At 44.5% G+C, this 27,266-nt stretch overlaps 1 protein-coding gene across 13 annotated transcripts in view; it reads left to right on the top strand.

Annotated features, from left to right (window-relative positions):
* Positions 1–27,266, top strand: part of ablim2 (actin binding LIM protein family, member 2) — a 743,081-nt gene that overhangs the window by 429,223 nt on the left and 286,592 nt on the right. For all 13 annotated transcript variants that reach the window (XM_070871382.1, XM_070871385.1, XM_070871380.1 and 10 more), the window contains 4 exons: positions 11,387–11,445; positions 14,414–14,491; positions 17,515–17,661; positions 25,069–25,101. In XM_070871382.1, the coding sequence (XP_070727483.1) occupies positions 11,387–11,445; positions 14,414–14,491; positions 17,515–17,661; positions 25,069–25,101 (317 nt within the window). The remainder of the gene's footprint in view (positions 1–11,386; positions 11,446–14,413; positions 14,492–17,514; positions 17,662–25,068; positions 25,102–27,266) is intronic.

The following is a 27,266-nucleotide window of genomic DNA, read 5'->3' as shown; positions in this document are numbered from 1 at the left end:
GCGCACGCGCAGAAGGCCTGGCTGCGTTTTTCGGCACAGACAGCAGGCTCCACCCCCCCGAGGTGACTGACCACGCTGCGTGGCTCTGGATAGCAGTATAAAGATTGGACATGTTTTTCTGGCGCATTTCTAGACCTAGAAACCCAGTGTAACTCTGGAAATACGTCAGAAAACAGCCTTGGGCAAAATTGAGCCCCGTGTATTACAGAAGCATATATTCTACATCAAAATAATTATATTTTTCTTCATAGAATCATAGAAGTTTACAGCACGGAAGGAAGCTGTTTCGGCCCATCGTGTCCATGCTGGCCAACAAGAGGCTATCCAGCCTAATCCCACTTTCCAACTCTAGGTCTATAAAGCTGCAGGTTAAGCACTTCAAGTGCACATCCAAGTACTTTTTAAATGTGGTGAGGGTTTCTGCCCCTACCACCCTTTCAGGCAGTGAGTTCCAGACCCCCACAACCCTCTGCGTGTAGAATTTTCCCCTCAAATCCCCTCTAAACCTTCTACAAATTACTTTAAATTTATGCCCCCTGGTTGTTGACCCCTGTGCTAAGAGAAATAGGCCCTTACTATCCACTATATCTAGGCCCCTCATCATGTTATACACCTCAATGAGGTCTCCCGTCAGCCTCCTCTATTCCAAGGAAAACAAATCCAGCCTATCCAATCTGTCCTCATAACTAAGATTCTCCACTCCCGGCAACATTCTCGTAAATCTCCTCTGTGTAATCACGTCCTTTCTGCAATGCAGTGACCAGTACTGCATGCAGTACTCCAGCTGTGGCCTAACCAGTGTTTTATACAGTCAAGCATAACCGCCGCCCCCCCTCCCGCTCTTGTACTCTATACCTCGACTAATAAAGGCAAGCATTCTGTATGCCTTCTTAACCACCTTATCTACCTGGCCTGCTACCTTCAGGGTTCTGTGGACATGCACTCCACACTTCTCAGTGACCTACCTTTTAATGTGGTATTCCCTTTCCTTGTTACCCCTCCCTAAATGCATTACCTCACACTTCTCTGGATTAAATTCTGGTTGCCATTGTTCTGCCCACCTGACCAGTTGATTGATATCTTCCTGCAGTCCGCAGCTTTCTTCTTCATTATCAATCACACAGCCGATTTTAATATCATCTACAAACTTCTTAATCATACCCCCTATATTCAAGTCTAGATCATTGATGTATATCACAAAAAGCACTGAGTCCTGCGGAACCCAACTGGAAACATCCTTCCAGTCACAAAAACACCCATCAACCATTTCCCTTTGCTTCCTGCCACTGAGCCAATTTTGGATCCAATTTGCCACTTTGCCCTGGATCCCATGGGCTTTTACTTTCGTGACTAGTTTGCCATGTGGGATTTTATCAAAAGCCTTGCTAAAATCCATATACACTACATACGTTTTGCCCTCATCGACCCGCCTGGTTACCTCCTCGAAAAATTCAGTCAAGTTAGTGAGACATGACCTTCCCTCAACAAATCTGTGCTGACTGTCCTTGATTAATCTGTGTCTTTCTAAGTGAAGATTTATCCTGTTGGTCAGGATTTTTTCCAATAATTTTGCCACCACTGAGGTTAGGCTGACTGGTCTGTAATTACTCGGTCTATCCCTTTCTCCCTTCTTAAACAAATGTACCACATTAGCAGTCCTCCAGTCCTCTGGCACCACACCTGAAGCCAGAGAGGATTGGATAATGATGGTCAAAGCTTCTGCTATTTCCTCTTTTGCTTCTCTTAACAGCCTGGGATACATTTAATCCTGGCCTGGGGACTTATCCACTTTCAAAGCTGCTAAGCCCCTTAATACCTCCTCCCTCACTATATTTATTTCATCTGATATTTCACACTTCTCCTCCTCGATAGCAGTGTCTGCATCGCCTCTCATTTGTGAAAACAGACGCAAAGTATTCATTAAGAACCATACCCACATCTTCTGCCTCCACACACAGATTACCCTCATGGTCTCTACAAGACCCTACCCTTTCTTTAGTTATCCTCTTGCTCTTAATATATTTATAAAACATCTTTGGGTTTTCCTTGATTTTACTTGCCAAGAATTTTTCATGTTTTCTCTTTGCCTTCCTAATATCCTTTTTAATTTCACCCCTGGATTTTCTATACTCCTCTAGAGATTCTGTAGTAATTAGTCCCCGATATCTGTCTTAAGCCTCCCTTTTTTTATTTATCCTACCCTGTATGTCCCTCGACATCCAAGAGACTCTAGATTTGTTAGTCCCACACTTTTTCTTTAAGGGCACATATTTGGCCTGAACCCTCCAGGTCTCCTCCTTGAATGCCTCCCACTGCTCTGACAATGATTTACCTTCAAGTAGCCTTTTCCAGTCCAAACTGGCCAAATCACCTCTCAGCTTGGCAAAGTTGGCTTTTCTCCAATTTAGAACTTCTATTGCTGGTCTATCCTTGTCCTTTTCCATAACTACCTGAAATCTAATTGATTTATAGTCATTACCACCTAAATGCTCTCCCATTGATACCCCTTCCACCTTCCCAGCTTCATTCCCTAAAACTAAATCCAGAACTGCCCCCTCCCGTGTTGGGCTTGCTGCATACTGGCTAAAAAAGTTCTCTTGAATGCATTTTAGAAATTCCTCTATACCCTTTACACTAATTTTGTCCAAGTTAATATTAGGATAGTTGAAATCCCTTGCTATTACTGACCTATAGTTTTTGCACTTCACAGAAATTTGCCTACATATTTGCTCTTCTATCTCCATCTCACTGTTTGGGGGTCTATAATACACTACCAGCAGTGTGATTGCCCCTTTTTTGTTTTTCAGTTCGACCCATATGGCCTCGTTTCATGATCCCTCTAACATATTATCTCTCCTCACTGTTTCTTTAATCAATTACCCCCCTCTCTATGCCATCTGAAGATCCTGTAACCAGGAATGTTGAGCTGCCATACCTGCCCCTCTTTTAGCCATGTCTCTGTAATAGCTAGAATATCATACTCCCAAGTGTTTACCTGTGGTCTCAGCTCATCTGTCTTATTCGCTATACTCCTTGCATTGAAGTATATACCATTTAGTACAGCCAGACCCCTTGTTGCCTACTTTCAACCCCTTGTTTCCTCTGTCCTTCTAATTCACTTTCTTCTCGTCTCTTCTCTTGGTGTCTAACTCATAATGGGATATGGTTCCACAGCTGGTAGCAGCTAATTGAAATGGCCATTCTTCTTCCATGAACCTATACAGTAGGCATTTTGACAGAGGGAGGAGGGAAAGAGGCATCACATGTAAGCCTGATCCTATCTACAGTCAGTGCAATGCTGTGCACTTTCCGGTAAAAATGGCTGGCTTTTGGTCAGCAGTAGGAACCTTAGCCAAATTGTTTCTCCCTCCCTCGGCCAAGTACTGTGAAGCCTATTGTGCTGCTTCCATTTCTGCTGCTGATATCCGCTAACTCAGCCGAGAAGAGAGATCTCAATGTGTAAGGGTGAAGTACTACACCAGAATATGCTGGTTATGTCCTGTCCCACTGGCAGGACAGATCCACCAGAGGTGGTGGCACAGTGGTACACAGTCGGGAGGGAGTGGCCCTGGGAATTCTTAACATTAACTCTGGTCTCCATGAAGTCTCATGGCTTCAGGTCAAGCATGGGCAAGGAAATTTCCTATTGATTACCAACTACCGCCCTCTCTCAGCTGATGAATCAGTACTCCTCCATGTTGAACACCACTTGGAAGCAGCACTGAGAGTAGCAAGGGCACAGAATGTACTCTGGGTGAGGGACTTCAATATCCATCATGAAGAGTGGCTCGGTAGCACCATTACTGACCGAGCTGGCTGAGTCTCGAAAGATATAGCTGCCAGACTGGGCCTGCGGCAGGTGGTGAGAGAACCAACACGAGGGAAAAACATACTTGACCTCGTCCTCACCAATCTACCTGTCGCAGATGCATCTGTCCATGACAGTATTGATAGGAGTCACCGCCGCACAGTTCTTGTGGAGACGAAGTCCCGTCTTCACACTGAGGACACCCTCCATCATGTTGTATGGCATGAACACCATGCTAAATGATAGATTCAGAACAGATTTAGCATCTCAAAACTGGGCATCCATGAGGCGCTGTGGGCCATCAGCAGCAGCAGAATTGTATTTCACCACAATCTGTAAACTCATGACCCGGCATATCCCTTACTCTACCATTACCATCAAGCCACGGAACCAATCCTGGTTCAATAAAGAGTATAGAATAGCATGCCAGGAGCAGCACAAGTGTACCTAAGAATAAGGTGCCAACCTGGAGAAGCTGCAATAGAGAACTACATGCATGCTAAACAGCAGAAGCAGCATGCTAGAGACAGGGCTAAGCTAACTCACAATGAACGGATCAGATCAAAGCTCTGCAGTTCTGCGACATCCAGTCGTGAATGGTGGTGGACCATTAAACAACTAACTGGAGGAGGAGGCTCCATGAATATACCCATCCTCAATGATGTCGGAGCCCTGCACGCGAGTACAGAAGACAAGGCTGAAGCAACCATCTTTATCCAGAAGTGCCGAGTGAATAATCCATATTGGCTTCCTCCTCAGGTCCCCACTATCATTACCTAGGGGTAATGTATTGACGTAGATAGAGAACTGGTTGGCAGACAGGAAGAAAAAAGTAGGAATAAATGGGTCCTTTTCAGAATGGCAGGCAGTGACGAGTGGGGTTCAGTGCTAGGACCCCAGCTATTTACAATATACATTAATGATTTAGGCGAAGGAATTGAATGTAATATCTCCAAAGTTTACAGATGACACTAAGCTGGGTGGCAGTGTGAGCTGTGAGGAGGACTCTAAGAGGCTGCAGGGTGACTTGGACAGGTTAGGTGAGTGGGCAAATGCATGGCAGATGCAGTATAATGTAAATAAATGTGAGGTTATCCACTTTGGTGGCAAAAACAAGAAGGCAGAATATTATCTGAATGGTGACAGATTAGGAAAAAGGGAGGTGCAACAAGACCTAGGTGTCATGGTATATCAGTCATTGAAAGTTGGTACATGCAGGTACAGCAGGGGGTGAAGAAGGCAAATGGCATGTTGGCCTTCATAGCGAGAGGATTTGAGTATAGGAGCAGGGAGGTCTTACTGCAGTTGTACAGGGCCTTGGCGAGGCCACACCTTGAATATTGTGTACAGTTTTGGTCTAATCTGAGGAAGGACGTTCTTGCTATTGAGGGAGTGCAGTGAAAGTTCACAAGACTGAATCCCAAGATGGCAGGACTGACATATGAAGAAAGACTAGGTTTACATTCACTGGAATTTAGAAGAATGAGAGGGGATCTCATGGAAACATATAAAATTCTGACGGGATTGGACAGGTTAGATGCAGGAAGAATGTTCCCGATGTTGGGGAAGTCCAGAACCAGGGGTCACAGTCTAAGGATAAGGGGTAAGCCATTTAGGACCGAGATAAGGAGAAACGTCTTCACTGAGAATTGCGAACCTGTGGAATTCTCTACCACAGAAAGTTATTGAGGCCAGTTCATTAGATATATTCAAAAGGGAGTTAGATGTGGCCCTTATGGCTAAAGGGACCAAGGGGTATGGAGAGAAAGCAGGAATGGGGTACTGAAGTTGCATGATCAGCCATGATCATATTGAATGGTGGTGCAGGCTTGAAGGGCCAAATAGCCTACTCCTGCACCTATTTTCTATGTTTTTATGTTTCTATCACAGAAGCCAGTCTTCAGCCAATTCGATTCATTCCATGTGATATCAAGAAACGGCTGAGTGCACTGGACACAGCAAAGGCTGTGGACCCCGACAATATTCCGGCTGTCATGCTGAAGACTAGTGCACTAGAATTAGCCGTGCCTCTAAGCAAGCTGTTCCAGTACAACTACAACACTGGGATCGATCCAACAATGTGGAAAAGGTATGTCCTGGCGACAAAAAGCAAGACAAATACAATCTGGCCCATTTCCACCCCATCAGTCTACTCTCAATAATCAGCAAAGTGTTGGAAGGTGTCGTCAACAGTGCTATCAAGCGGCACTTATTCACACAAACCTGCTCATCGATGCCAAGTTTGGGTTCCACAAGAACCACTCGGCTCCAGACCTCATTACAGCCTTGGTCCAAAAATGGACAAAAGAGCTGATTTCCACAAGTGAGGTGAGAGTGACTGCCCTTGACATCAAGGCAGCATTTGACTGAGTGTGGCATCAAGGAGCCTTCGTAAAACTGAAGTCAATGGGAATCAGAGGGAAAACTCTCCACTGGCTGGAGTCATACCTAGCATAAATGAAGATGGCTGTGGTGGTTGGAGGTCAATCATCACAGTTCCAGGTCATTGCTGCAGAAGTTCCTCACGGCAATATCCTAGGCCCAACCATCTTCAGCTACTTCATCAATGACCTTCCCTCTATCAGAAGGTCAGATGATTGCACAGTGTTCAGTGTCATTCGCAATCCACAGATAATGAAGCAGTCCATGCCTGCATGCAGCAAGACCTGGATGACATTCAGGTTTGGGCCGATAAGTGGCAAGTAACATTTGCGCCACACAAGTGCCAGGCAATGACTATCTCCAACAAGCGAGAGTCTAACCATCGCCCCATTACATTCAACGGTATTACCTTCGCTGAATCCCCCACCATCAACATCCTGGGGGTCACCATTGACCAGAAACTTAACTGGACCAGCTACATAAACACTGTGGCAACAAGAGCAGGTCAGAAGCTGGGTATTCAGCGGCGAGTGTCTCACCTCCTGACTCCCCAAAGCTTTTCCACCATCTACAAGGCACAGTTCAGGAATGTTATAGAATACTCTCCACTTATCTGGATGAGTGCAGCTCCAGCAACACTCAAGAAGCTCAACGTCATCCAGGACAAAGCAACCCGCTTGATTGACAACCCATTGACCACCTTAAAAATTCACTCCCTCCACCACCGGCGTACCGTGGCTGCAGTGTGTACCATCTACAAGGTGCACTGCAGCAACTCATCAAGGCTTCTTTGGCACCACCTCCAAAGCCTAGAATGACATAGAAACATAGAAACATGGAAAATAGGTGCAGAAGTAGGCCATTCGGCCCTTCGAGCCTGCACCACCATTCAACATGATCATGGCTGATCATGCATTTCAGTACCCCATTCCTGCTTTCTCTCCATACCCCTTGATCCCTTTAGTCATGAGGGCCACATCTAACTCCCTTTTGGATATATCTAATGAACTGGCCCCAACAACTTTCTGTGGTAGAGAATTCCACATGCTCACAACTCTCTGAGTAAAGAAGTTTCTCCTCATCTCGGTCCTAAATGGCTTACCCCTTATCCTTAGACTGTGACCCCTGGTTCTGAACTTCCCCAACATCAGGAACATTCTTCCTGCATCTAATCTGTCCAATCCCGTCAGAATTTTATATGTTTCTATGAGATCCCCTATCATTCTTCTAAATTCCATTGAATACAAGCCTAGTCGATCCAGTCTTTCTTCATATATCAGTCCTGTCATCTCAGGAGTCTGGTGAACCTTCGCTGCACTCCCTCAATAGCAAGAATGTCCATCCTCAGATTAGGAGACCAAAACTGTACACAATATTCAAGGTGTGGCCTTACCAAGGCCCTGTACAACTGTAGTAAGACCTCCCTGCTCCTATATGCGAATCCTCTCGCTATGAAGGCCAACATACCATTTACCTTCTTCACTGCCTGCTGCATCTGTATGCCAACCTTCAATGACTGATGTACCATGACACCCAGGTCTCGTTGCACCTCCCCCTTTATCAATCTGTTACCATTCAGATAATAATCAGCCCTCCTGTTTTTACCATCAAAGTGGATAACCTCACATTTATCCACATTATACCGCATCTGCCATGTATTTGCCCACTCACCTAACCTGTCCAAGTCACCCTGCAGTCTCTTAGCATCCTCCTCACAGCTCACACTGCCACCCAGCTTAGTGTCATCTGCAAACTTGGAGATATTACATTCAATTCCTTCATCTAAATCATTAATGTATATTGTAAATAGCTGGGGTTCCAGCACTGAACCTTGCGGTACCCCACTAGTCACTGCCTGCCTTTCTGAAAAGGACCCGTTTATTCCTACTCTCTGCTTCCTGTCTGCCAACCAGTTCTCTATCCACGTCAGTACATTACCCCCAATACCATGTGCTTTAATTTTGCACACTAATTTCTTATGTGGGACCTTGTCAAAAGCCTTTTGAAAGTCTAAATACACCACATCCACTGGCTCCCCCTTGTCCACTCTACTAGTTACATCCTCAAAAAATTTGAGAAGATTTGTCGAGCATGATTTCCCTTTCATAAATCCATGCTGACTTGGACCGATCCTGTCACTGCTTTCCAAATGCGCTGCTATTACATCTTTAATAATTGATTCCAACATTTTCCCCACCACCGATATCAGGCTGATCAGTCTATAATTCCCTGTTTTCTCTCTCCCTTTTTTAAAAAGTGGGGTTACATTAGCTACCCTCCAGTCCATAGGAACTGATCCAGAGTCTATAGAATGTTGGAAAATGACCACCAATGCATCCACTATTTCTAGGGCCACTTCCTTAAGTACTCTGGGATGCAGACTATCAGGCCCTAGGGATTTATCGGCCTTCAATTCCATCAATTTCCCCAACACAATTTCCTGACTAAGAAAGAATTTCCTTTAGTTCCTCCTTCTCGCTACACCCTCATTCCCTTCGTATTTCCGGAAGGTTTTTGTGTCTTCCTTAGTGAAGACAGAACCTAAATATTTGTTCAGTTTCTTTGTTCCCCATTGTAACTTCACCTGATTCTGACTGTAAGGGACCTACATTTGTCTTCACTAATCTTTTTCTCTTCATGTATCTGTAGAAGCTTTTGCAGTCAGTTTTTATGTTCCCTGCAAGCTTACCCTCATATTCTATTTACCCCCTCCGAATTAAACCTTTTGTCCTCCTCTGCTGAATTTTAAATTTCTCCCAGTCCTCAGATTTGCTGCTTTTTTGGCCAATTTATATACCTCTTCCTTGGATTTAGCACTATCTTTAATTTCCCTTGTAAGCCACGGTTGAGCCACGTTCCCCGTTTTATTTTTACGCAAACAGTGATGTACAATTGTTGAAGTTCATCCATATGATCTTTAAATGTCTGCCATTGCCTATCCATCATCAACCCTTTAAGGGCAGCAGGTGCTTGGGAACACCACCACCTCCAAGTTACCCTCCAAGTCGCACACCTTCTTGACTTGGAAATATATCGCCGTTCCTTCATCGTCGTTGGGTCAAATTCCTGGAACTCCCTCCCTAACAGCAGTGTGGGAGTACCATCACCACAAGGATTGTAGCAGTTCAAGAAGGCAGCAACCATCACCTTCTCAAGGACAATTTGGGATGGGCAATAAATGCTGGTCTTACCAGCTATGCCCACATCCCATGAATGAATTTTTAAAAAAGGACGCAGGCAAGGAAGAGACCTCAGCAACACTGCACACCGGGAGTGCAGCCCTGCCACGTTCAAAAGGCCCTTCCCTCTCTTAAAGGGAACGGCCATCTCTTCAGGTTCTGCATAATAAAAGTCACCTATCTGGACCACCAAGGCCACGGCGATTCGGCACTCAAGCAGAAAGCACACTTGCGCTAAAGGGGCGCAAAACAGTTTTCATCCGGGGGTGGGGAGGGGGGGCTACCGGTGTAATGTATGCACCTCTAAGTATGCTCACAGGTTTGTAGAGCTGTTGAATTGTGAGTGGCTTAGCCAGTCACATGATACTCACAAGACTCAATAAAACCCCAGTCAGTTGGGTTTAGGGGATCCACAATGAGGCATGCGGTTGTGAGCCTAGTGGATAAATTGGTAATGTGTAGTGTGATTATTAAACCTTTGTTAATAAACCAACTAGTTCTTAATAACAATGTGTTGCTATGAATTCTTAAGCAAGAACCCCTGAAGCAAATACATTAAAACTGGCTCCCGCAAAATTGCGCTGCCACAGTAAAGCCACGCCCCGCCGGTACTGCCCCAGGCCACCGCGCAACCGGTGATGATGCCATTGCTGTGCGTGGTGATCCTTCTTCGCGTGTGCAGTGACCCCTTTCAGCTCCGCAGTGGATTTTGCTCCACGAGGCTACCATGAGCAGTGTTATCGCCAGCCTTGCAGGTCACCAACCGGGCTGACATCCGCTTGCGGGGCGGAAGTTAAAGGGGAGATCACAAGCGCCTCGCGCCGCTATCTTGGCGGTTTTGCCGACTCATCGGTCTGCCTGACTTCTTAGCCCCTTGCGTGTTCCGGGCCCCCATCATGCATCACCCTGGGACCCACCCCATGAGGAATCGGAGTGCGCGAGATTGCGTTCCACTTCCTCTATGGGGCGGTAACCGCAATTCTGTGGCCAGGGTGGGACTCCCGCACCGGGGGCAGGAAGTCGCACCCCGAGCCGGTTACTGCCCCCAGTCGGGGTGCTGGGGAATTTCTCCCCCTCAGTCTCTGCCCTGTCCCCTCTTACACTGATGCCTTTTTTGGCTCCAGAAAATCTAGTGCAATGCTAAGACTGATGTATTTTGGTCTCAGCCTAATCTGCAGCCTTCCGGTAGATTACTGCAGGTGTGTGCTGGAAGTGCCACAGATTTTCAGGTTCCACAACTTTACTTCATTAAACTTTGATGCTAATATTATTGTCCATGAGTTTGTTTTGATAAATCTATGAACATATTGTTTGTAAAAATGTTAATGAACAGTCACACAGAGGAAAGTATTAGATATAGTTAATAACTTAGAGATCTCATATAGAGAAATCTTTGATAAAGCCCTTCATCCTAGCCCAAAATGTTTTTATATGCACAGATAATATTTTATTTTTGTTATCATATTGGAACTCATTCTATTTGTTTCTACTTCCCATTAAGTGACAACATAGTCAAGGTTCCAAGAAAATAATAACCATATACTTTCACTCATACACTGTAGTCCTCCAGTTTTGTATAGCCCATCACGTTGTGCAGTATCTTGGACCCAACAATAAAACAGACAAAATTACTGCTTACACATTCTCCCTAGTCCTCGTGCATAATGCTAATTTGTTATACTGGCACCGTTAACGCTTTTCTCAGATACCTTAATCCCCTTAATAAAAACAGAAAACGTTGGAAATACTCAGCAAGTCAGATAGCATCTGTGGAGAGAGAAACAGAGTTAACGTTTAAGGTCCATAACCCTTCATCAGCACCGGCAATCATATCCCCTTATTGATTTTAGGCCCTTCAGTCACAGAATGAAGAAAACTATATAAAAGGTGAAAGAAAAATGTGAATTTGAATATAAATAACTAAAGTATCTATTTTATTTAAATATATTTGAGAATTTGTAATCCTTTTTCCAATGTTTACTGTTACTTTTTATTATTTGTTTCTTACTTATTGCAGGTATTTCAATCTGGCACCCAGTTTGTAAACAGGCTGCCAGGGCAGAAGAAAAACAAAAGGTAAGACGAAAGAAGCATGAGGAGAGTTAAAAACCTAAGTATCAATATTTTAAGGGCCTGAATTTGATGAAGGCCTCCGCCGCCCAAGTGCCGCCCAAAGGACCGTCGATGGCCGCTGAGGTCCCTGACGGTTCTTTGGGCAGGGTTTTCATCACCCAGGTCCCTCGAAGGTTGACGGGCGGCAAATTTGCGACATACGCCACCAATCTGGACGGCAGCGGGCAGGAGCTCTCATTCTTGCCGGCAAAGACGCTTGCCGCCCAAGTGCCGTCGAGGATGGAGTCGGGTCCACGGAGGGTCAAAGAACTAAAAAGAAAAAGCATCAAAAACAAAAACAAAAAACATCTGACAACCTTCAGGGGACCCCATCCAGGTAAGTACCTGTAAAGAAATATTTTAAATAAACTTCATTAGCCTTTTTTACAGCATCTTCACACTTACCGTTAAGGACAGAGCTACCTGCACTCGGCAGTCCACCGGCGTCCTACCGCCGACTCCAGCTAACTCCCGCCCACATGAATATGGCATCTCGGCAGGCGGGGCGTACGTACGCGCATCAGCCGTCCGCTGACGTCAGCGGGTGCTTTCCGGCAGCTCTCCCCTCCCACCCGCTCCAGACCACGCCGAAAGTGGCACTGAGTGGTTCGACCAGAGGAATGTCGGCGGCAATCGGCGGCAGTGGGCAGCAATGCCATCAATTTCGGCCCCTTAAACTCTACCATGATTGTTCAAATTCAGATAATCTCATAGCTCTTAGTAAATTCCAGTAGAACTGCTTTTTTGCAAATTTTTATTTTTTGCAACATTGCAGATTTGATTTATAAGCTTCTAAAATGAAGTCTGTACTGTTGGGCTCTAAACACACTGATTTATTGTGTTGGTTTATTATTGAGTGTTAAAACTTCCAGTCAGTCTCTCTGTTACTGAGCTAAACAGTTTTTTTTGTATCGTGTTTAGGGTTGAGGGGAAAGCAAATTAAAATTACATCCACATGTCCATATGCATCCAACAAACAACTGTGCACACATAACACTTAATAAACATAAGGGGAAAATGTTCCACATAAATAATCATACATATTTGATTCGTAAGTGGTTGCAAGGAATAACTGAATAGAAGGCAATAATCAACTCTGCATCAGATGCAAATAACCAATTTGAGGGCAAACTAATGGACTTTATATACAGCCTCACTTGAGCAGAAACCAATGAGTTAATGCAAGCATGAAGTGAGAATGTTCAAAAGGTGAATAGGGAAAGCCTATTTCCTTTATTCAGGTCGTTAGTTACGAATGTGTGGAGTGAGTAGGAGAAATTTCGTTACACAAGATTTTTTTTATTCATTTAAGAGATGTGGGCATTGCTGGCAAGGGCAGAATTTATTGCCCATCCCTACTTGCCCTTGAGGTGGTGGTGAGCTGCCTTCTTGAACCGCTGTAGTCCATGTGGTGAGGGTTGTATACTTCATTATAGCAGGTTTTGGTACAACTGAGTGGCTTACTAGACTATTTCAGAGGACAGATAAGAGTCAACCACATTGCTGTGGGTCTAGAGTCACATAGGTACCAGGTAAGAATGGCAGATTTCCTTCCCTAAAGGCAGTTAGTGAACTAGATGTTATTTTACGACAATTCAGTAGTGGGGCTGGAATTTCCCCAAAGCCTGCCAGCACCTGATTGCCACCCAAAAAACCGCTAAGGCTGGGAAGATAATCGGCAGCGAAAACTTCCCGGAAAAATTATTAAAATCCGCCCAGCGACGATTGTGGGCCTTACACCCCACAGCTGGGTGGAAAAGTGCAATTTTGCCTAGATTGGGCGGCCCCTAAAGAAAATGGCCAAAAAATGTTAAAATCTATAAAAAATTTACACTGAGGCTGCGGGTTGGGCCTAACACTAAAAAAAAGAATTAAAATAATTTTTCAAAAAACCTAACTAAAAAATCTCCATAACATTCCCAAGACATTTTTAAATTAAATCACCCCAACAGATTTTGAAAATAAATAGTAAAAAACCAATCACTTACCTTTTTCTTGCAGACCTACTTACCTACCGTCCAACTCCAGAGATCCTCGTGGGTGTTTTTTTTTCATATACTTACCTACGGGTCCCCGCTTAGCCAAAGATTGCACCAGGGCGATCTGTGGACGTTGCACGCTGGCGGTCCTCTCCCCAGCGGTACTTCGAAACCGCCGGTGTGCCTCAAGTAGGGAATTTTTTGCCGACCCGGTTCTCGCCCAAAACGGCCAATACTGTCGATAAACCGGGCGGCGATGGAGTGCAAATTCTATGGTCACCATTACTGATGCTAGCTTCTTATTCCAGATTTATTTAATAAACTGAATTTAAATTCCCTGGCTACTGTGGTGGGATTTGGACTCTGGATCATTAGTCCAGGCCTCTGGATTACTAATCCAGTAACATGACCACTATGATGCCATACTTACGCGCTTTGCCACAAGTAGTGGTTGATACAGGTTGTAGTATAATTTACAGAAAAATTGGATAATATTTGGATACAGAGCAGTGGAATTAGTTTCCCATTGCACTAGTAAATAGCTTGCACAAGCATGATGAACTGAATAGCCTTTTTCTGTGCTGTAAACTTTCATAGTTCTCAAATTTAAATAAATATTACACCTCAAAAGTTATATGTGCAGAAAATAAGGAGGAAGAAAAGTATTGTTAGGAAGTTCTTGCTTCACCAATAAAATATTCAGTGTGATTTTTGGAATAAGAGAATAATGGATCAGGACTTGAGACTGACATGATCCTGAGACCTCAAAGAATTATCAGAGTCAGGATGTGAACTTGAACACTGGTGAAATCATGAAACACAGAACTACTTTATATGAAAAGTGAAAGCATTGTGTTTTGGGTATAGATTTTCCAGATATTTAGAGGTATGGCTATAGCTTTTAATTTTGATATCTGAGGTAATCTATATATGTATTGTTGTTTTACCTCTAGATCACCCGCACTTCTTCTGAGAGTATCACATCTGCTCCAGCCTCAAGTACTTCAGGGTCCCCCAGCCGTATAATATATGTAAGTTTATTCAGCACTTTTTTTTAAACTATTAGATATATCATCTCCTGTAATGCCTCAAAAATATTTAGACATTTTCAAATATTCCTGCTGTAAAAATCTTACAAAATTGACATGAATCAATATTTGAATGTTTCTACACATCGAGTATGGTAGGGTAGGTAAACCAAGTACTTGCAGGACCAGAAATTTTAGCTTCCAATAAAGAGATCTGAATTGAATCAAAGTGTTGGTTGTAGTTAACAGTGTGGTTTGCCACATAGGGAGTGCCATCAATCTCAGCTTGGATAGTTGCCAGAGGTTTAAAGGTTGAGCAAATCATGCACCCTGTATGTAAGGATCACACACATTTCCTAATGGGGCAATCCAAAGAGCAGCACTGATGGAGAAGTTTTCAAGCTAAGCCATTCTCTGCCTGCCTATCTGACTTAGACTGCGGGGTGGGAAAGCGGTGGGGTGGGGTTGCCTTGAAGGAAAAACAGGAGTTCATCAAAACAGCAAATGTGCACTACTTTTAATTATTTAATTCCTTAAGCATGTAATACACAGTTGAAGCCAACTGGAATGTTTGTTTATTTATTGATTACAGACTACTTTGATAATGGAAAATAGATTTCAGATAAATGTGTTAAGCTTTGTATATTTGTTTCACATAAAGTAATTTCAGGGCTTATGGGCTGGATTTTCGGTTCTACTCATTTTATGGCTGTAATGGCGCAGGGCAGTAAAGTTTGCGCCCGGGAACAGTTTGCGCCTCAGTCAGCAAAATTCAGCAGCTGAACCCTGAGTGTGGGGCAGAGTGCTAAGGGAGGCATTGCAGGTGAAAACAGAAGCAGCAACAAGCTGGAAATCCAGGTTAATAGCCCTGTAGGTGCCACATAAAAGGTTACTGCACAAGATAAAAGTTCACAGGATTGGGGGTAATATATTAGCATTGATAGAGGATTGGCTAACTAACAGAAAACAGAGAGTCAAGATAAATGGTTAATTCTCTGGTTGGCAACCAGTAACTAGTGGGGTGCCGCAGGGATCAGTGCTGGGACCCCAACTATATACAATCTATATTAACGACTTGGAAGAAGGGACTGAGTGTAATGTAGCCAAGTTTTCTGATTATACAAAGATGGAAGGAAAAGCAATGTGTGAGGAGGGCACACAAAACATAGACAGGCTAAGTGAGTGGGCAAAAATTTGGCAGATGGGGTATAATGTTGGAAAGTGTGAGGTCATGCACTTTGGAAGAAAAAAATCAAAGAGTAAGTTATTATTTAAATGGAGAAAGATTGCAGAGTGCTGCAGTACAGCGGGACCTGGGGGTACATGTGCATGAAACACAAAAGGATAGTATGCAGGTACAGCAAGTGATCAGGAAGGCAAATGGAATCTTGGCCTTTATTGCAAAGGAGATGGAGTATAAAAGCACGGAAGTCTTGCTACAGCTATACAGGGTATTGGTAAGGCCACACCTGGAATACTGCATGCAGTTTTGGTTTCCATATTTACGAAAGGATATACTTGTTTTGGAGGCAGTTGAGAGAAGGTTCACTAGGTTGATTCCGGAGATGAGGGTGTTGACTTATGAGGAAAGGTTGAGTAGGTTGGGCCTCTACTCATTGGAATTCAGAAGAATGAGAGGTGATCTTATCAAAACGTATAAGATTATGAGGGGGCTTGACAAGGTGGATGCAGAGAGGATGTTTCCACTGATAGGGGAGACTAGAACTAGAGGGCATAATCTTAGAATAAGGGGCCACCGATTTAAAACTGAGATGAGGAGAAATTTCTTCTCTCAGAGGGTTGTAAGTCTGTGGAATTCGCTGCCTGAGAGAGCTGTGGAAGCTGGGACATTGAATAAATTTAAGACAGAAATAGACAGTTTCTTAAACGATAAGGGGATAAGGGGTTGTGGGAAGCGGGCAGGGATCAGATCAGCCGTAATAATATTAAATGACGGAGCAGGCTCGAGGGGCTGTATGGCCTACTCCTGCTCCTATTTCTTATGTTATTAAATTACACTTTGTGACACTAGCGTACAAAGCTTAACATCTTTATCTTTAATCTGCCTTCCAGATAATTTAATAGTGATGTTAACCCATTTATTTTAAATGAGTCAATGCCTTTGCTGAAGTAGAAGAATTTCAGATAAGTTCCATTAAGCACACATTAGCATTTCCGTAATTTCAGAGCAGCGTTTGTTTAAAACTGTAAATAATACATAGTTACCAGTAATTTCCACTGGAGTTCTCCTGATTGTCCACTGTAACCTTGTAGAAGCGGCATAAACAAACAAACTTCTGGTGGGAGATCAGGGAGCCTCTGCAGGTATTCTACCCCAGTATGTTTTCTTGTATACATCTATCATTAAAACATTCCAGTAATGGTGAAATTGCTCTGATACTTTGCTAAATAATAGAACAATCCGGTCTTAAAAATACTTAACACTATGATGTCATAATTTGAGTGACATCCACAACTCCTGGCACCATTTTAGACACTGGAAGCTTAGTATAAAATTCAAAAGCAGCTCAAAAATACAATTTTGTTTTGTCTAAACTGGATGTGTTCCTCATTTATAATAAATGGAACCCTGTAACTATGTTCCAATATTGAATTTTCGATGAGTATATTAACTATAGAGACACAGGATGTGAATTTCCTCAGAACTGTTCCCACTCTGCCGCTATAACTTTGTCAGAAGTGCGGTGAAATCCTGTTTACATGCATAAATAAGGCTTCTGCCACACTTCCAGCAAATTTACTAGAATGGAACGGGAGCAACTTCAAGGAAATTACCGGCCATGATTTACATGGTAAAGTATGAAATTATGTTTGTGATATATACCCAAATGACTCTTCGCTATTCATTTCAATGAGTTTTTCTTTTGAAATATACACTAAACTTTCCTGAAGGAAACATCAGTGCTCCAATATTTGAAATAGTTATCTATATACTTTTGTTCCTCTGTTTTCTTTGTTCCCTGCTCATTATCTCTTGCATCCTTCTTTTGTTCTTCCTCTCTTAGGCCAAGCTGGATGATGAGATTCTTGACTACAAGGATTTGGCCGCTCTGCCCAAAGTTAAGGCCATTTACAATATTGATCGTCCTGACATGATCTCCTATACACCGTATATCAATTACTCCACTATTGACAGGCGTAGCATGGGGGAGGTACTGAACAACTCAGCCATCCTCAAAAGTTCTTGAATTTAAAGATGAGGTCTGGATTTTTATACTGGACAGCTTGGTGCCACTTATTTTGGAGATTAACTCACGATAATGCTTACCAGTAGATAAAGTAGTTTTCTTGCTGGTAATATTGCAGTGACGATGATTTACCACAGAAAGGGCTAAATACAATAATTGGGGACAGCAGAGATATCCGTCTCATGAGTTTTAAAAATAGAACTATATCAATGGAGGTAAGGATGAATTTGCATCTCATCTGCTAACTTTCCTTAAAGTACCAGCTTCTCTTTTCTTCAAGGGAATCTAGGCACTATGTTAAAATGGAATTCTGTGGGGATTGGCATGATAAACCTTACTTGATGCAACCTGGCCCCTGCTTTGTATGTTGGTTATATTTCTGTCCAAACATTGACCAATGATTAATTGAATATTTTGCTCTGAAAGTTACCATCCATAGTGTAAAGTGCGCCACATGTTTGGTAGTTAAATTTACCACTGCATTCCTTTTCACTACTTGTCCAGAGAAAAATCCAGGCCAAAGTGTCTCTTTGTTCTATCTAAGTGCTACTATTACCTAAAATTAGTTCTTCATTATGTACCTTTTGAATTATTACTTGTTTAGCTCATCATTCTACATACTACAAATTGTCCTTCTTGTATGTGGATCAGATGCTGTTTGCTATTTGTGTAGATATTGCATAAGCAAACAGTTAGATTTGAAGCTACTTTTCATATTTTCCCACTGTGGCTGCAAATTCTAGGAAGCCATTCCTTGACTAGCTGAAGAGGCTTATCAGCGGAAACCAGGGCAGGACTTCAGTACCTGCATAACTTCACCGTAGCCTCAAAATGTACCTATATTTTTGTGTGATAAGATTTATTCATTATGGGTTTTATCTGTGCATAGTGGGCCACTATTTTTCTCTATCAAAAATAAAACTATTTCAAAAATGCACTTTTGTCAAAACAGGAATTCTTGAACTGTAAGAGAAATCTTTTCCACTCCAAATAAGGAATGATCAAAGGTGTTTTTTTAATAAATGGAATTTATTCAATTTGAATAAATTATGCACAGACATCTGGCCAGTTTTTGCATATATAGTATCTGATATGGCTACAATACTTACTAATGCGGAGCTAATGATAAAATTATGTAAAATATAGTATCATTTACAGGTATACAGAAATTTGAATTTTGCATATGAGTACAGTGACCAACAAGTTTTGCACACAATGTGTATGCAAATAAATAGGAAATTTTAATTATTATTTTAGATTTTATTTCATTGGATATCTGACAACTGTGGGAATTGGTAGCATTTTTCGTAAATTTACATAGGACATTTTGCACAATATGATGGATCTGGTGATTCTTTTAGAATTCCACCTAATAATACCCCAAGAAACCTCTTTGTATCTTTAAAATATTGCAAACAGTAAAGTTTACTTTTTTTCAGTGTCTAATGATTTCTGTGACAACCACACACAACTCAGCATAAAGTTCTTGGCATTTCTGAGGCTGAGATGTAGATATATGGGGGAATTTTAAACCCCTCCCCCCACCCCCACCCCAGCTGCCACCATGATGGGCAGGAGAGAGTCGGAGGGGAAGTTAAAAATAAAAATTCACGAAAGGTGACCATAACCCGCCATGTATGTGCCTGCCCCAATTTTTGCGGCGGCGGGTTGCGGTCCGTATCTGTGTCCTGCTCTCAAAAGGAAGGACAACTCATAATATTTAAATTAGGCACCCTCGATGCAGTTGGGTGGCTGATTTAAATTTAACGCTGGTTGGCTGAGTTTCCCAGGGCTCGGGAAATCGGACAGCTAAATGGAGACTGAAGCAGACGGATCAAGCAGGTAAGAGCTTTTTTTCGCACTGCTTTTGAGCCAGGAGAAGCCGGAGTGCTCGCCCCAGCCCCTGAAGTAAATCTTCTGCTGCGATTAGCTGACTGCCGCCTCCCCCTCCCCCGCCCCCCCCAAATCACGTGATCTCTCCCAGTTCTTCTTCCCTCTCGTTTGCCAGTGTGAAACCTCTCTTCTGCCCCACAATCTCACCTGGTCGGGTGCCCGCCCACCAACTCCCGGGCTTTCCTGGTTGCCGTGCTCTTGCAGAGAGCCAGCACAGGCTCGATGGGGCATATGGCTTTCTTCCACACTGCAACAATTCTATGCTTCATTCCCAACAGTCCCCGGCTGTGCCCTTCTACTATTGGCTTTCCTGCTCAGCAACTGGCCTGCCTGTTAATCTGGTTGGCTGCCAGGCCAGAAGCAGAGTAAAAAAAGTGATAATGAGGTCCTGCCATTAAATTTGGCAGGATCTCTGCATTCCTGAGATTTCCAGGTTTCTCCTGAAACTGCATTACCTCGCCATCACCCCCCCCCCCCCCCCCCTGCCCTCCACATTAATATCAGATCTATGATGTTCAGCGACTGGTATTAGCTACCACCACCCTATGGACCCAAATTTGGCCCTCCGGTTTTTTCGGCGCACTTACCTGAGGTGCACCAACTTTCTGCTCTCAAAACGGCGCCAAAAATATCTCACGTATTCTCCCCGCCCTGTGGGCCGTCCTAGTGCTTGGCGTGGTGTGGCAGTCACAGTGGGGGGGCAGAGCCAGGGCTCTGCGCTCAAAAAAGTGCCAGTAGCTCAACGCATGCGCAGTGGAGGTGTCGTGCATGCGCAGTCGCTCCTCTGCAGCATGGGACTCGATGCCGGGCAGTCATTGTTGCTGGATGGAAGGGGGGGGCTGGCAAGCCGAGAGCCTTTCTTTGGATGCCAGCTTGGCCGGCCAGTTAAAAGTGGAGCAGCAAGCAGCCAGCCAGCCAGCAGGTGGAAAACTTCGATCGGCCATTTATCGCTGTCTGGTGCGGCCGCGGCTGGAATGGGCTTGACGGTGCGTTCTCCTGTTGGTGCGTTCTCCCATCCCTAGCCCTGGCCAAAGGGCTTGCTGGTGCGTTCTCTTGCTGGTGCATTCTCCCGCCCCCTAGCCCTGGCCAAAGGGCTTGCCGGTGCGTTCTCTTGCCGGTGTGTTCTCTGAGTTCTCCTGTCTGTCGGTGCATTCTCCTGCCGGTGAGTTCTCCCGCCCCTATTCCCAGCCAAGTGGCCTCCTGCACCGGCTGGCCCGGCCTGCTGACTTCCCAGGCCGAGTAAGAAAATTGGACTTAAGTTTTATTTTTTATGTTTTATTTATTTATTTTTTATTTATTATTGATGGTTTTTATGCTTCATGAATGTTGTTGAGAAGGTGTTTAGTGCTTTGCAAGGTCCTCTTTGCTCCCTTCCCCCCCCACCCCCCGCCACCCTCCCCCCCACCCCCCCGCTATCTCTGGCTACCTGCGCTGATTTCTTAACTCTCCGTAAGGGTATTCTGTGCGGCCACAAGTGGCCACATATGCTGGCCTAAGTAAGTTTGGAGCAACTCTTAGCTGTCCAAATTGGCTTAAATGGCCAAAACAGGCATAGATGGCTGGTAACGCCCCCTTTTGAACAAAACTAAACTAAACTAAAAAAATCCTAACTAATTCACCTACACTAGCGCAAATTAAATGTGCAGAATGGGGATTTTTAAGATACAACAGAAAAATCAAGTTGCTCCAAAAAAAATGTAGCAACTTCTGGGCAAATTTGGGCCCTATGTTACGAATTTAAGCAGTGAGTAGTGGAGACAGCTGGAAGCTGAAGCTAGGTGATGGAACATCATATTTCTGCTACCAACCTACAAAGATCATAAAGATATGTGCAGCTGAGGGAGACCATTTGATCCATCTGGGTTATTCTTGAAAACATTGAGAACATCATGACCTGATTGAGAGTTCAGCTCATCATATCCCATGGTAAACTGATGAGCAGTTTTAACTTGGAAATAAATATATATATTTTTTTAAATAAGAACATTTGAATACTCAAGGTTTAAGACCATTGTCCTGGGTATTCCTTTCAAATTCTACATGACATGTGGATTGTCCCCGGAGACCCGCCAGCACTGCTGGGGAGAAGCTGGCTGGCAAAACTAAACTGGAAATGGGATGATGTCCATGCCATGTCATTAGAGGAACGGACCTTCAGCTCAACAGTTATAAAGCGATTTCAACATCACTTTCAGCCAGGTGTAGGCATTTTCAAAGGGGCCAAAGTCAAAATCTACATCACACAGGATGCTAGACCGGTGCATCACAAGGCCAGAGCTGTAACCTATGTGATGAGAGAAAAAATTGAACATGAACTAGACAGGCTTCTGCGAGAAGGCATTATATCACCTGTGGAATTTAGCGACTGGGCAAGTCCCATCGTCTCAGTCATGAAGCCTGATGGATCCGTACGAATCTGTGGGGACTACAAATCTACCATAAACAGAGTCTCCCGACAGGACCAGTACCCGCTGCCCAGAGCGGAGGACTTATTTGCCACATTGGCTGCAGGTAAATTTTTTTCAAAATTAGACCTCACATCTGCGTATATGACGCAAGAATTGACCGAGGAATCCAAGCTACTCACCACCATCAACACACATCGAGGCCTTTTCATGTACAATCGATGCCCATTCGGCATCAGGTCGGCAACTGCCATATTCCAGCGCAACATGGAGAGTCTGCTCAAGTCCATCCCGGGGACGGTTGTATTTCAAGACGACATACTTATCACGGGCAGGGACACCGACTCCCATCTCCATAATTTGGAGGAAATACGAAAGCGGTTGGATCGGGTAGGCCTACGAGTCAAGAAATCCAAGTGTCTGTTTCTCGCACCCGAGGTTGAATTTTTGGGCAGAAGGATTGCCGCTGATGGAATCCGCCCAACAGAATCCAAAACAGAGCAATTCGCCTGGCACCCAGGCCCCGGAATGTCTCAGAACTGTGCGCCTTTCTCGGGCTACTCAATTACTTTGGGAACTTTATACAGAACTTGAGCACTGTGCTGGAGCCTCTCCACGTGCTACTCAGAAAGGGGTGCGATTGGTTTTGGGGGGACGCCCAGGAACGCGCCTTCAATAAGGCACGCAACCTTCTGTGTTCCAACAGTGTTTTGACTTTCTTTGACCCAGATAAAAAGCTAGTTCTCACATGCGATGCGTCAGCGTATGGGGTCGGGTGCGTTTTGCAACATGTCAATAGTGCGGGCAAATTACAACCCATAGCTTATACCTCCAGGTCACTTTCGCGGGCGGAGCGTGGGTACGGAATGGTAGAGAAGGAAGCGCTCGCGTGCGTGTACGGTGTCAAAAAGATGCACCAATACCTTTTCGGGGCCAAGTTCGTGTTAGAAACTGACCACAAGCCCCTCACGTCCCTCCTATCCGAGAGCAAGGCAATAAACGCCGACGCCTCGACGCGTATTCAACGGTGGGCACTCATGCTGGCGTCCTACGACTACACAATAAGGCACAGACCAGGCACAGACAACTGTGCCGACGCGCTCAGCAAGCTACCCCTGGCGACCACGGAAGGGTCTGACGAACAGGACTGTGAGATAGTCATGGCAATCAATGCCTTTGAGTCCACAGGTTCGCCCATGACGGCTCGCCAAATCAGAGCCTGGACGGCCAGCAACCCCATGTTATCCTTAGTAAAAAGATGTGTCCTAACCGGTGACTGGGCAGAGGCTCGCGATGCCTGCCCCGAGGAATTAAAACCCTTTCACAGGCGCATGCATGAGCTATCACTACAAGCAGACTGCCTGATGTGGGGCAGCTGAGTAGCCATGCCTCTGCGAGGCAGAGAGGCATTTGTCCGGGAGCTCCACCGCGAGCACCCGGGGATCGTTCTCATGAAGGCCATAGCCAGGTCTGGTGGCCTGGTATTGACGCGGACTGGAGCTCTGCGTCCGAAGGTGCACCATTTGTGTCCAACTCAGCAATGCCCCCAGGGAGGCTCCACTGAGCCCCTGGCCCTGGCCTACCAAACCGTGGTCGCGGATGCACATAGACTATGCGGGCCCATTTATGGGCAAAATGTTCCTCGTAGTTGTCGATGCATTTTCAAAGTGGATCGAATGCACCATTTTAAACTCGAGCACAACCTCCACCACTGTGGAGAGCCTCGCAACTATGTTTGCAATGCACCGAATCCCTGACATATTGGTCAGTGACAATGGTCCGTGCTTCAACAGTGCAGAATTCCAAGACTTTATAATTGACCATGGCATAAATCACGTCAAGACGGCACCGTTCAAGCTGGCCTCCAACGGCCAGGCGGAGAGAGCAGTGCAAATCATTAAACAAGGCATGCTTAAAATCCAAGGTCCCATGCTGCAGGGTCGCCTGTTGCGACTGCTGCTGGCATACAGATCTCGTCCGCACTCACTGACTGGGATCCCCCCCCCCCGCGCAACTGTTGATGAAAAGGACTTTAAAAACAAGGCTCTCATTAATCCTCCCAGACATGCACGAAAGCACCGTAAGCTGACTGAGTACCATGACAGAAATTCGAGGGGGAGATGGAATGAGATAGGGGACAAAGTGTTTGTACTAAACTATGGCAGGGGTTCCAAACAGTAACGGGCAAGGAAGGAAACAGGCTACTGGTAGTACAAATGGACAGTGGCAAAACCTGCCGGAGGCATGTAGACCAAGTCAAAAGCAGATTTACCAACAACACTGCGGAACCAGAGGCAGACTACAATGTGGAACTCGCACCATACCTGTTGGATAGACAGAGGGAACAACCTGAGGAAAGGGCAATCCCAACTTTCAGCCCAGGCAAGTCAACAACAATCACACCAATCGAAACAGACAGCTCAGACGAGATACCTTCAACCATACCCAAAGAAAAACAGACACCAAGGCAAACAACTGAACCACAACTCAGATGCTCCACGCAATAGCGTAGACCACCTGAGAGACTGAACTTATAAAGACAATAAGACCTTGGGGGAGGGTGATGTAACGTATCTCACATTATTATATATAATTGTATCCTAACATGCTATACATGACTGTAATAAGATATGACCTGTAGCCACCAGCATACCTTACCACCAGGGGTGCACTTGCAAGAAACAGGTATATAAGGACAGGTCTCAGGCAAGTGCAGCATTCCAGAGCAGTGAAATAAAGGTGCAGGTCCAGAGTGACCTTGACTTCACTACATGCTTCGTGTGAATTTGTACTGAGGAGACAGGACTTTACACTACAGAACTTAGTTTAGTCATCCATCTTTCTTTCCTTAGACCAGGTTCCTTTTTTTTGATTGATTATCTTTTGTTTTAAGACAGAGGCCAGTTTGCGCCAGATCAATTATTTTGTCACAATTGTTTTGGATCTGGCAAAAAGCAAGCTGTTGTATTATTTCATCTGTCTACAGCTGGTACAGTCCTGCATTCCTGCAGATAATGTGTGTGTTTATCTTAAAGTTAATAAAATGTATTTATTCCTTTCTTTCTTTTTCCAGTCACCTCGGCTGCTGTACACAACACCAACTGAGGTAATGATTAGATTCTTCTTTTTTATGCCATTTTTATGTTCAGCAAAGTGAGAAATGTTAGCACTGGGAAATAAATATGTTCCTATTTCAGGCACCCAGACTATAAAATACATATTCTTTCTGCTTTACTCTTGCTGTAGCTTTAGCAGGAAGACTCCAGAATGGTTGGAAACTAGACTGGAACTTGGATATACTGAGTCCTCATCTACTACCAAAGTTTATTGGATGTCCTTTTAGAACAGAGCTAAGTCTGTCCCAAACATGCTCATCAACATAAGGAGGTGATAATATTGGGGGAACAGAGACTCCAAGCATTGGAGTCCTCTCATCCTAGACCTTTATTAGTCCATGACGTATGGTCAGCAGATATATGCCTTGTGTACTGGCCAACTCATAATTGGATTTGGGAGCCAGCTCTGTGTTCAAGACAAGATCGAGGCATGGATCCCTGAAGATTTGTGCAGAAATTTTAAAAACATTTTTTAAAGCAGCCCCCTTTGTAAGGGGGCACCCACATGATCCTGTGGGGGCATGGCAGTGGTAGCATACCTCCAGTCCAGCAATCTACAGCCAGAATTTCTATCTTTCCTGCAATGGTAGCCACATCCAATGCACCCCTGGTGACACAGGCATCCACTAATGGTAGGGAAATAAAGTGACCTTGCCCTGACCCTATAAACTTTGATGGGACCAGTGGCAGAGATCCGAGGCGTGGGCACCTTGGCACTTAACACTAAATTTCGGAGCTCCCGTGTCAAAATGAAGCGCTCATAGATCAGGTACTGTAAGGGATAGATCCAGAGGGAAGCTTTCCCATTCAGTCCCAACCTTAGAAAAGCAACTTCACCAGTGTTACATTTTCCAGTGCTCACACCAGCTTTCCTTGTGGTTTGTATGAATGAGAATGTGTGGCCGGAAGCCTGATGCTATTGCAAAGGGGATTGTTGTCAGAGCATAATTTATAGGGTAAGTCTATATTTTGTGAATTTGTTTTCATGTGTGAATCTTTATGTTAAGTGATACATTTTATTTTCAGGTAGGAGTGGGTGAGAAACTGCCATGGCAGCTATAAATCAGATTCTGGAATGTCATTGGGGAGACATTTGAAAATAAGTAAAATGTTTTGGCATAATTTAGTTGAGAAAAATAAAAATGGAAAATAACCAATTTGAGTCTACGGGGGAAATTTTACTTGCCGATGAACATTGGGGATGGTGGGTGGGGGCAGGGTGACGGGGATGTGGTGGTGTGTCCAGTAGCGCATTAGAAACCCGAAAATAAGTGCAGTACATCTGTCAATGGCGCTTTAACCCAGCCATTGCATTTATATCTGACTTCCAGATTTCCTGACTAATTAGGTTGAGCGGACGTGATGATAAATTGCCTGAGTCGATTTCAACTCCACTATTTAAAGCGACACTGCAAAGATGACATTTGATGGACCCTGGAGGTGGGAGAACAGAAGAAGGAACAGTCAGAATGGAGTCCCAGCATTCCAAGTTTGTGCCTCACTTTAGGAATTCCTCCCTGGATGTAATTCTGGGCGCTGTAAGGGCCTGCAGGGAGGTAATGTCCTGTACTGATGGGAGGAAGAAGTCTGCAGCTTTAACAAGGAAGGTGTGGCTGGTGGTGCTCATGAGGGCAGCAGCAGGAGCGTGCCACACTCCTGGATTCAGTGCCGATAGCAGTTTAATGACTTAAGCAGGGCAGGAAAGGTGAGTACAGTGCAACATTCAACTACATCCTGATTGTGTATCAAGCCAATCCCCTCACTCGGCCATCCTCAAGCCTACTCCAGCACATCACTCCTCACACCAACTTACCTTATAGATGCACCCTTCCTTTTCTGTCGATGTACTTCCTCACATCCCCATCTGTCCATTCATACTCACCCTCATTTTTATGCAATGTTATGGTCACCCTCATCGTCACCCTCAACAAATGATGTGCCTCCATCTGTTCAACACATGCCATTATTGTCGACAATAGGTCTCTTCTTTCCTCCTGGCAGGAGAAGAGAGCACAGAACACCAGACAGAGGCAGAGAACCGGAGGTGGCCCTCTATCAATCTCACAACTGACAGCTGCAGAGAAGGAGACGCTGGAGTCTCGGTGTGCTTGGCTATTGGAGATGGGGGCCTTCCAGCTACCTGGTGACAGAATTA

Source organism: Pristiophorus japonicus, chromosome 2, assembly GCF_044704955.1.
Source record: "Pristiophorus japonicus isolate sPriJap1 chromosome 2, sPriJap1.hap1, whole genome shotgun sequence".
Classification (NCBI taxonomy): domain Eukaryota; kingdom Metazoa; phylum Chordata; class Chondrichthyes; family Pristiophoridae; genus Pristiophorus; species Pristiophorus japonicus.
This window is presented reverse-complemented; position numbering and strand designations above follow the sequence as displayed.